This window comes from Lactuca saligna, chromosome 8, assembly GCF_052625555.1.
Source record: "Lactuca saligna cultivar CGN05327 chromosome 8, ASM5262555v1, whole genome shotgun sequence".
NCBI classification, from domain to species: domain Eukaryota; kingdom Viridiplantae; phylum Streptophyta; class Magnoliopsida; order Asterales; family Asteraceae; genus Lactuca; species Lactuca saligna.
Genome location: NC_136424.1, coordinates 187,851,856 through 187,863,135, shown reverse-complemented (window position 1 = coordinate 187,863,135; position 11,280 = coordinate 187,851,856). Strand labels below are relative to the sequence as shown.

The window sequence follows — 11,280 nt, the reverse complement described above, 5'->3', positions numbered from 1 at the left end:
TTTATCACAAGTAAATACTACAACCCCATTTGAAGTTGCTTCACCTCCGAACTCTATCGTCTACCACTCACTAGTTCCATGCGTCTCATGGTCCTTCCCAAACCAATGAACTGACCCACTCAGGTCTAAGACATCAGATGGAACCCATTACCTTTCAAATGAAACCCATCCGAAAATCCGGAATCTCGTCCTTCCTATTCATTTCACAAACAGAGCCAAACTCAAGTTCGGGAGTCTGATTTAATAGAAGAATTGGAATCACTCATCTCAAATCTAATACTCAACTCATGCCCCATGATCCACAAATCTATACGTACACCATTTCTCCAATCGGGATGTAACGATTCCCGACCATCACGGAGACCCTAGTCTCGCCCCTAGTCCAACCTCCAATTTCCAAAGACTCAATTGGTAAGACTACCCAAGCCTAAGAACTCCTCTGCGTCATGCTTAATTGGTCAATACTACGGCTCCCCACTGTTATACAACACCTTCTCACTGATTAACAAGTGCTACGGCTCCCCGTAGTGTTACTATACTCTCTTTCTCTCTCGCTGACCCATGAATGCTACGACTCCCCGCAGTCTTACGATACTCTCTCTAACTCGTGAATGCTACGGTTTCCTACAGGCTTATGACATTCTCTTACTAACTCCTGAATGCTACAGCTCCCCGCAAGCTTATGACACTCTCTCCTTGACTCGTGAATGGTACGACTCCCCGTAGGCTTATGACGCTCTCTCACTGACTCGTGAATGGTACGGCTTCTCGCAAGCTTATGATACTCTCTCACTACGACTCCCCGCAGTTTCAAAATACTCTCTCACTCACCGTGGGCTTACCCCAAGGGTTTTCCCTGACAGTCCCAAGTGATTACTCCCACTCGTATCCACTCGCTCTATTATCACTCCACAATCTCATCCTCGAGTCATCATCCCAATGAGTTCACTAACTCATGCTCCACGGTCCAATCATAGATAGGTACACACACACACACACCTAGATTAAGCATCACTACTCTTAACGACAATCGTCGCAACAAAATACTTTCTTTCACTACAATTCACATTTTTAGATAATCTCTCGATGACAATTAACTGAAGGGCTCCCATTGGAACAATAGTCACTTGGTACTCCACTTGCCCTCTCATAAACTCAAGTCTCAAAATAATACAAAATTTTAAGGAATCATACTCGAATACCTTAATACACCATCATAGAATCGAACGATGTCTTGCCTCAACCACTGATCTTCCACTCACGGTGTCATACTCGGATACCGCAGTACACCCTCTCATAATCTCACAATTTCTTACCTTGAACAATGATCTTCCGCTCATGGCATCATACTCGGATACTGCAATACACTCTCTCAGGATCTCACAATGTCTTTCCTTAACCACTGATATTCCACTTGCACAACTCATAACCTCAAAATACTCCAACTCACAATTTCAGACACGGAGGAGTCGTCAATGACTAAGAACACGTTGACGACAATCTGAAACCCCATCCTCTATCGCTCAGATTAAATATTAATTAATAATATGATTTCTAATTAATATATTATTTCCATAACATATTATTAAATCATTTATTTAAATTCATTAACCAAATCAATAAAATTTTCCTCTTCCTCTATTAATCAACCATGTCTAGTTGCAAGTGTGAAGGAAACCCAAAAGACCATGACATTATCAATTCAAGTACATACCAACTATAGTTATAGGCTTAGAAACCTAATCCAACACTATCTTTTTTTCAGCTCCTAAATCGTTCATCACAAACTCATTCTCCAGAAGCTTCTTCAAGTTAAATTTCTCAGCATCAGCATCACTAGACACTTCTTCCCTACTTTGAACAAGGGATTCCTCACGTCTATGTTGTTCCATGCCACCCTACTATCCCTCATTTATCATAAACTGTGTGGGGTTTCTATTTCAAACTTCACATTATGGCTAGCATCCTGATCGTTTCCTGCATCACTTGTACCACCTCCTTTCTGGTTACATATAGCAGATTCAAAGGTCACATCTCTACTAATAACAAATTTTGGATTTTGTTCTTCGGTACAACACAAAGAATGATCTTTCCAACTAGATGTGTATTCTAGAAATATACACTTCATTTCCCTGTGCTCCAGTTTACAATCATTCACATGAGCATAAGTAGAGCATCCAAAGATTCGTAAAAAGTGTTCTTAGAGGGTTTCCCAGACCATACCTCTTCAGGAGTCTTACAATCAATTATAGCTGATGGATGCATCTAGTGCCACTTATATTGAACCTCCTGCATCCACTAACCTACCTCCTCCTCCTCCTACCATTATTTAGAAAATGGACAGTCAATCTCACACCGACTCCTTTCGACTCAAACAAAATTTTAATCTGTCTTCCATCGATGACATCTCTCCCATTCTATAGTTCACTGCTCAAGCCATGTTTGACCCTATTAGTACTCTACCATGGACTCTGAAATGTATTCCCTCAACTCCAATTTCATGTGGGATCTCATACTTAAGCCCTCTAATGTCATCATAGTTTGCTGTCATTGGCTATACATACACAAATTCGACATTAAAGGGCGCCTTGATCGTTACAAAGGTTGTCTTATTGCTCAAGGATTCTCTTAGCAACCTAGTTTGGATTTTGATGACACGTCTACTCATGTTGTCAATCTAAACACCATTTTCATTATTCCTAGTATCTACATACATTTCTTGCCATTGGCGCATCCATCAACTCGATCTCAAGAACGACTTCCTACATGGTGATCTTACTAAAATTGTTTATATTCGTCAACCCTTAGCTATGTTAATAATAATTTTCATGATCATGTCTTCGGTTTGAACAATGCTCTCTAGGGCCTTAAGCAAGACCCTCATGCGTAATTTAGGTATTTTAAAACAATAAGAAAGAATATTATAACCGAACGGATTTCTATTATGGGTAAGGAATTTTAAGTACGTTGCTATTCTCAGTTTAGAACCAGGGATGTTCTATTATTGGTGAGGAATTAAAAGTACAAAGCTATTGTGGGTAAAAAGATGAAATTACATTGTAATATAAAAACTAAAGTAGGTTCCCTATATTGGTAAAAAATATAGTAAAATCTGGTGCTATTTCAGACAACAATTAAAATTCACCCCAATAAAATTCATGGTTTCAACATGCCTTTTCTCCCTTAATTGCACAATTCCAGGAACAGAACTCAAATGGTAATGAATTTTAGTTTAAATACCATATCAAAATCATTAATTAATCCCTAACCTTTTTAGCGTCTCTAAACTATTTTCGGACGATATACTTCTTGCAATGTACATCTTCCATGATACTGATTTGTGATTATATATGCCTTCTATAGCACATGTGTTTACTTTCATTTACATGCTCCTCCACCTTTGAAACCATCACCACCACTCAAATTCACCAATTTCTATGTTGATCAAGGGTGTTTGTTTTCATTCCATCACCGAAAGGAATGGAAATTACAATATATCCGATTTTTGATCTTCTAGTTCTTAATGAAAAGAACCTTTTCATGATTACATATAATTTAAATTACAATGTTATATTTTAAAAGTAACTGTATTCAAAATCATATGGATTTGTTAGGTTTGGTGATGAAAAAGAAAGAACAAGGCATGTGACTAAAATAAATGGCATGTATTGTTTAACCAGACACACTCAAATTGGTGTTGCAACCCTTAGAAAGGCACCTAGTTAACAACAATATAGGCATCTTATCTTGGGCTGCCAACCAAGTGAGGCTCTGTGTTCAGAAACATTGCTAACATGGCCCTCTTATGATACAATGATCTTTAAACTCTACTTTTAACTAATTACTTTTTATTGTTAGAAAATATAGAAAATCTATAAGTATATTTTATTCATCTAATTAACTAATCAGGATGTAAGGCTAAGAGTATTGGTAAAGGTAAATTTAGTTGGCCTTCAGACGTTTTTATGAAGGTCAATTCAAGAATAGTTATGTGAATAGTGTGCGAAGAAACATACATGGTAAATAGGCATAATTTGCGAACAATACACCTTTTTTTATCTATTAAAATAGCAGTTTAGGAAGTTAGTGAGAAGTCATATTTGCAACACGTTGGAACTGTAACAAAATAAGAAAATAAAATTGACAACTTTTTTCAGATTAATGGGTAACAAGTTTAAAAAAAGGACAAAGGGGCTATGTGGCAGGATCTGAATTTTTAAGATCTGAACTTTTAAGAGGTCTGAATTTCTAAGAGGGTTTGAATGTTTAAAATCTGAACTGTTAATATGTTGTTTGGTTGGAACCTTGGAATTGCTATGTTGAATGATAAAAATGACTATTTTACCCTTCTATTTAAAAATAATAATAAATACCAAATAAAACTATCCAAATTTTGAGAAATCCACATTTACATGTAATAATTTTACCAACATTTAAACCACTCTATATTATCACAACTTTAAAATACAAATTCAACAAACATGTCAAAAATAAAAACATTATATTACAACAAGAAACAAAAAAGCAAATTCATATTATTAAAATTAATTCCTAAGTAATACAAATTGAGTTATTACAGCCACATCTTCACCATTAACACCCGACATCCCATTACCCTCTTCATCACACACACAACCATCATCCCTGCCTCACACAATCATTATCATACACCATCACCGAGCAACGCTCAATACCTTCATCATTAATAAATGAAAAAACTATTATAGGGATATTAATCTGGGATACATGTTGACAATACAAAATATCATTTGAGAGTTAACCAATTTACATTCAATATTATACAATGTTATGCCACTGTTGGGTTTTTTGGAAACATTTGCCAATTTTCATAATTCATATGCATAACTCATAAAAGAATTCCTTTTCAAATATTACTCACGGTGATAAAGTCTGATAAGCTCAAACCTGGGTAATCTTATCTAAACTGAAATATGAATTCAAAAAAGACAAGTTTTTGCAATTTCTTCATTCCAATAGCTAACAAAAACATAAGGGCAAATCTATCCCAATTGATAGCTACAACTAAATTAACTCAAAAAGAAGTAGTCCGAGATTACAAACCCCCATCGTGTGAAAAAGCGAGAACCGTATTACTTGATGAATGTGTTAGGGACGTTGAGAAGGAGCTTACACCGATTAAGGACACGTGGATCACACAAGGAGTCTCAATAGTCTCGGATGGGTGGTCTAATGTGAAACATAATCCACTCATCAATGTCCTTGCGGTTAATTCCCGTGGTGCAACATTCATGTATGCGGAAGACTTTTCGGGGGTTGAAAAATCGGGGGTAGAAATTTCAAAGTTTCTACTTGGAGCCATCGATAATATTGGACCAAGTAATGTATTACAAGTTGTAACCGATAACGCCGCTAATTGCAAGGCTGCCGGGCGGGAGATCGAAAGGATACACAAACATATTTGTTGGTCCCCATGTTGTGTGCACACCTTAAATCTCATTTTTAAGGACTTGGCGAAGGAATTTTATTGGCTAGAGGAGACCTATAAGAGAGGTAAAGGTATTGTCAAGTATTTTATTAACCACACACATGCTTTATCATTTTTTAGGGAAAACTCAACTCTAGAGTTATTGAAGGTTGCAAAGACTCGTTTTGCCTCACACTACATAGTTTTGCATAGATTAATGGAGTGCAGGGAGGCTCTTTCTACAACTATTGTTCTTAATTCTTGGCGGGAATGGGTCAAGAATGGGGATGAAGCCACTCAAATAGTTGGGTCAAAAATCACCGATACAATCAAAGATGATGAGTTTTGGGACGATGTTGAAAATATATTGGCTATCACAAAACCAATATTTTTGTTACTAAAATTTTGTGATGGTGAAGGCCCCAAAATGGGAGAGATTTATGAAAGGATGGACAACATGCTAGGTGAAATCAAGGATGTCATGAGGGAAAATAAATATGCAAGTTATTACCCTCAAGTTGAAAAAATTGTTTTGGATAGGTGGGAGAAGATGACAATACCCCTTCATTGTTTGGGATTTGCCTTAAATCCAAAATTCTATGATAAGCACTACCTAGAAAAATTGGCACCCGGTGGCATGGCACGAAAAGCTCCCAACCAAGATAAAGAAATTGTACTTGGTGTTATGGAGGCGTTTGATAGAATTGCGGAGAATGACGAAGAAGCAAAATTTTTACGAGAACAATTCGTGAAATTTCATATGAAGAAAGGAATTTACTCTATGACCTCAACTCAAATTGATGTCGTAACCATGGACGGAATTGATTGGTGGGCAACTTATGGATCGGAGACTCCAGAATTGGCGGATGTGGCGAAAAGAGTACTCTCTCAACCGATTAGTAGCTCCTCGGCGGAGAGAAATTGGAGTACATACTCCTATATTCATAACGTGAAGCGAAATCGTTTAAATTGCAAGAGAGCGGACAAACTAGTTTTTATTCACTCAAACATTCGGCTTCTATCCCGTTTCTCAGAATCTTATAAATCCGGACCCCTGAAAAAATGGGACATAAACCCGTAAAGTGATTATATAGAAGGTTCAAGTGCCCGATTGGAGGAAATGATTTGGGAGAATCTTGATGAAGAAAGCGTGGAGAACGGAAAAGGAAAAAGGCAGCGGTTAGATTAGATGTTTTATCACTTTATGTTTGGTAATCTTGTGATGTTTTACGTTTGGTAATTTTGCATGTAATATGTTACATCTTTTGGTACTTAATGAATTAAGATTATGTTTTTGGTATTTTGGTAATCTTGATATAATATGTTCCTTGTTTATCATACATTTACAATAATATGTTTCTAAAAATGGTTTACATTTGGGTACACTGTACCGGACTTCATGGTACACTGTACCGGTTCGTACCGAAATGAGCCTACCCCCTCCGAATCGGATACGTCCAATCTAGTGAATCCCGTACCCGTACCTCGTTCCCGTACCGGATCGAACTGCGAATTAGGTAACTATGGTCCGAGGTTATCCAAACAAAAGAAATGAAGAGATCAAAGAAAATAGTTAAGGGGGGAACACAACAGTTTGCAAATCACATATGAATTCAGAAAAATAAACATATGAATTCAAAAAAAAAATCACGAATTCAACATCAGATTGCAAACCACACATGAATTCAGAAATAAAGGAAAAGAAAAAAAAATCGAGTTTCAGGGGGAACACAACAGATTGAGCGCAGGTGCTTGTGTGCATAGATGAGAAGAGAGAATCGGAGGAGGCGTGAGTTTGAGGAGAAAAAAACCGATTCATTGACCAATTCTTCATAAAAACAGAAAAAAATCGACTTTCGGGGGGAGAGAAGGAAGAAGAACGAACTTGGATTGTCGGAGTTGAAGGAGGCGCTGTTGCAGGCGTCGGAGGAGAAGGCGGCGGCGGTGGAGGCGGTGGTGTTGGGGTACGACGGAATCGTCACAGGCGATCGATTATTGGAGATCGGTGAGGGAGAAGTGGCTGAGAAGGAGGAGAAGGGGGCAAGAAAGAGAGTACGTGTTTTGGGGTAAGGGCATAGCGGGTCTTTTATTTTTTCAGATGGAGTTCCAAATCTGATTCGATAAGTGCTAAAATTCAGATTCAGACGAAAACTTAAGAGGTAAACAAACGGTCTGAATCTTAAAGATTCAGACCTACCCCTTATTAAGAGGTATTAAGATGCAAACAAAGAGGCCCAAAAAGGGTTTGTCATTAGCAACCTTATCTTGGTTGTACTTTAATCTTGTAGCGTTTAATACGAAATTAAAAAAGAACCTGTTAAATTCCATTTATGACCTTTATTAAGTTGAAGAAAAAGATACATTGACACAGTATCAAAACCAGGGTGGCACGATTGATTTAGCATCTATCTGTGGAAGCAGTAACATTTGAAGGAGCAAATATAGCAAGTTATAGTCAATCAAAGTCAACTGCTCCATATATTTTCCAAAAAACTTATATTGAAGACAACGACTCTAATAAAATTAGAACACATAACATATCAACTAAAATATAAGAATATTATAAAAATATACCATTATATTTTGATCGATGTTGAAGTTCAAACACTTTTATTATTTTTCCTTTTCAATAAACCATTGGTGGCACTAGTGAATGGCAACGCTTTTCTATGATTCAAATTCATTTTTAAAAGGTAAGGGATGTAAAAGAAAAAAAAAGATTGAATAAATTCTAATGGAATTAAAGCTATTTCTGCATTCCATTTATCAATGAATGATATTATTCATCAATAAGAGAACTAATAGTTAACAATTAAAAACTAAGAAACGTATTTCAAAAGTATATAGTTACATAAACCTCATTGGGATATTAGTTAATATAGAAGCAATGAGAAATATAATAGTGAATAATTGAGGTTTGATTAATTACCTAATCAAATAACCTACTCTCCATATCAAATATAATATCATCAGCTGAAAGAAAAAAGTCAACAATACATAGAAACTCAAACTTTAACCATTTGAAACTCGGAGTCTCAAACCATTTAAGTCACATTACATATATAGAAACAACATTAACATCAAATTCACAAAACCACATTTCGATTTAAAATAACAAATACCAATGAAAGAACTATGTCGATTAAGCATCAACAATGTTTGCCTATCTCACTCTAGGGAAACCAATGTAGATATATGTCGAAATATTAATAGGAAAGAAATAGCAATAAATATCTGCAAAAAATGTCTTTTGGATGACTCAAATATAACCACAATACTGACGACGCAGTTTATATGACTAAGTTTAGTCCGATGTCATTGGCCGCATACCCATAACACCAGACTGGGGGGACTTGATGATATATGGTCTATTACCATGACCCAGACTGCTCTAGCGCGCCAGCCAGGCCTGCGCGCTCCTGCTAACCCTACATGACGTTCCCTAGCCAGCCTTGTCTGGCGCTCCCTTGTCAGCCTTGCTGGGGACTCTCCCGTTAGCTCTGCCCGGCGCCTCCGGGCGGCCTCACCCAGCTCCTTGCTAGTTGGGCCTGAATTGGGCTGGCCCAAGGCCTGGCCTAATTCCCCTTGACCTAATTGTCCCCTATATAATGAACAATACCTCCTCCATGGAGGGGGATCTTCCCTTTGGCTCAGCCGCCACACTATACTCCGGCCAGGTGGCTCAGCTGCCACTCGCCGCCACCAGCCACCATACATTACCACCAGTACCAAGATGGTTCTCTCCAGCTTTGGAGGACCATCTGAGATCTCTCAGTTGATCTAACTTGATCGTCGGAGTCCGCTCCCGGGGCACAGTCCCTGGGGCAGCTCTAACGCATCTCTCTGATTGTGACTAGCAGATCTCCGCCACAGCAGAAGACCAGAAGACTCGCCGGAAGTCGATGTCGCATCAAATACCAATCTCTATTGGAGAACGCTTTCAATCAACCGTAATTCTATAAGGATAGCCATATTGTGCTCTCTAATGGATTAAATTGCATTGTTTCTTTTACAAACCATTGAGCCAATGTTATGTTCCCAGGTTTTAATGAACAAATAATAGGAATGGTAGAAGTCTCTACTCTCTTCCTAAAGCCTACATTTTATTACCGTCAGATGAATGTCCCCATCCATCAATTGTGTAAAATCGATAATAATAAAAACTGAAAGAGAAAATTTTAATCGATAGGTAAGGAAATTACTAGTTTTCTCAACCCTAAAACCTCCATTTTATGGCCATGAGATTAAATGTCACTATCCATCAATTGTGTAAAATTGATTAAAAAAAAGACCGAAAGATTCAATCGTTTTTTGTTTTCAATCCAAAAGTGAAAGCCTATGTTTTGAAATTTGATTTTTTTAGAGAGAAATAGAGAAAATGAGAATTGAGAATTTGATGAAGTGTTAACTGTTTTCAAGAATTCCGAGAAGAAAGAGAAATTTCTTGCCATATATGTTTGGGTTCTTTTTGGGGAGGAACCAATACGCTCTTTTAGGCCTTTTTCCGAGTTAGGAGGAAAAAGAAAATCAAACTTAAAATTTTCTTTTCCGTCGTCTTCTTCCTAAATCTACTCAATTTAGGAATGAAAATATGACTCCAAAATCTTTTTCTTACCCTCACATTCCTTCCATTAATGAAACTCGGGAATACGATTTTCCTTCGACACCCCTTACTTTCCCTCCGTATCCTCCCATTTCCCTCCATAAATAAAACTCGGGAACAAGGCGTTAGAGTAGAGGAGAAATCAATACGACATTTTACAGGAGGCGGTGTGAATGGACTTTGATGACATAAGTGTTGTTCAAAGGTTACGTTACGTGGCGAGAAAAGAAATCTATGCAGAAGAAAAAAATGGGCTTTCATATATATATATATATATATATATATATATATATATATATATATATATATATATATATATATATATATATATATATATATATATATATATTCTGACTACATTTACTCGTTTATGGTAATTTTGTTTAGATTTGTTCTAGTAACATGGTATTTCAGAGTATTGTTAACACCGCATCAAATGCCTTGCAACCACGATTGAAGTCCCGTAACAAAATTCATGAGCGAAAAGAAAACCGAAATGATATAAATTAATTTTCGGATTTTGACAGCATTACACGACTTTTTTCAAGCGATCAGACCGTGGGGAAAACCTTATCCGATTTGGCTGAAAATTTACGGGTGTCTTCAGAACTCTCTGAAGTGTTCAATCTCATGAAAAATGAACTAATTCGGACAAGTTTTGATGCACCTTTTTGCCCCACGAACAGATGGATAGAAAGCTGCCAGCATTATATTTGGCAGCCCAATATAAGAGTCCAATTTGCAGCCCGTTTATAGAATTCAGCTGCCCAATATAAAGAACTCAGCAGCCCATTACAATTAAGTCAAGCCCAAATTTTCTTTTGGTGTTGGAGACCTGAGTAGGGCATTGAGTGGCTTGCATCAAGTAGAAGAAAGAAAGGTGTATCACATTCACATTCTCATTGCACAGTATATAGACAGCGCCTCCTGGAGTCTCCTTGTTTTCTTTTCTTTTTTATTTTTCGAACATTAAACAAGGGAATTTTATCATTGATATTTATATTTATATCATGAGTTGATATCTTGAGGGTACTCTTATGCATGGTCTTCATATTTGTGCGTCAATCGTTGATTGCTTGCTTGCTATTCTTATGTTGATTGGGTCGGTCGTCCTACTACTTTTCGGTTCACATCTGGGCTTTGTGTTAATCTTGGTAATAATCTTGTCTCATGGTCCTCCAAAAGTCAACACGTAGTGTCTCGTTTGAGTGTCGAAGCTGAGTATCCGAGT

The 11,280-nt window shown here is 37.2% G+C and overlaps 1 protein-coding gene across 1 annotated transcript; it reads left to right on the top strand.

Moving 5' to 3' along the window:
- Positions 1-4,952: 4,952 nt before the first annotated feature.
- On the top strand, positions 4,953-7,516 carry LOC145010375 (uncharacterized). Its single transcript, XM_078968927.1, has 2 exons — positions 4,953-6,326; positions 7,289-7,516. Exons 1-2 carry the CDS (start codon positions 4,953-4,955, stop codon positions 7,514-7,516), a joined length of 1,602 nt encoding a protein of 533 aa, XP_078825053.1.
- Positions 7,517-11,280: the final 3,764 nt, after the last annotated feature.

Coding starts and splice junctions, on each gene's coding strand:
- LOC145010375 (XM_078968927.1), top strand. CDS start 4,953: ATGAATTCAAAAAAGACAAGTTTTTGCAATTTCTTCATTCCAATAGCT. Junction 6,327..7,288: donor TGGCGGATGTGGCGAAAAGA/GTACTCTCTCAA, acceptor TCATAAAAACAG/AAAAAAATCGACTTTCGGGG.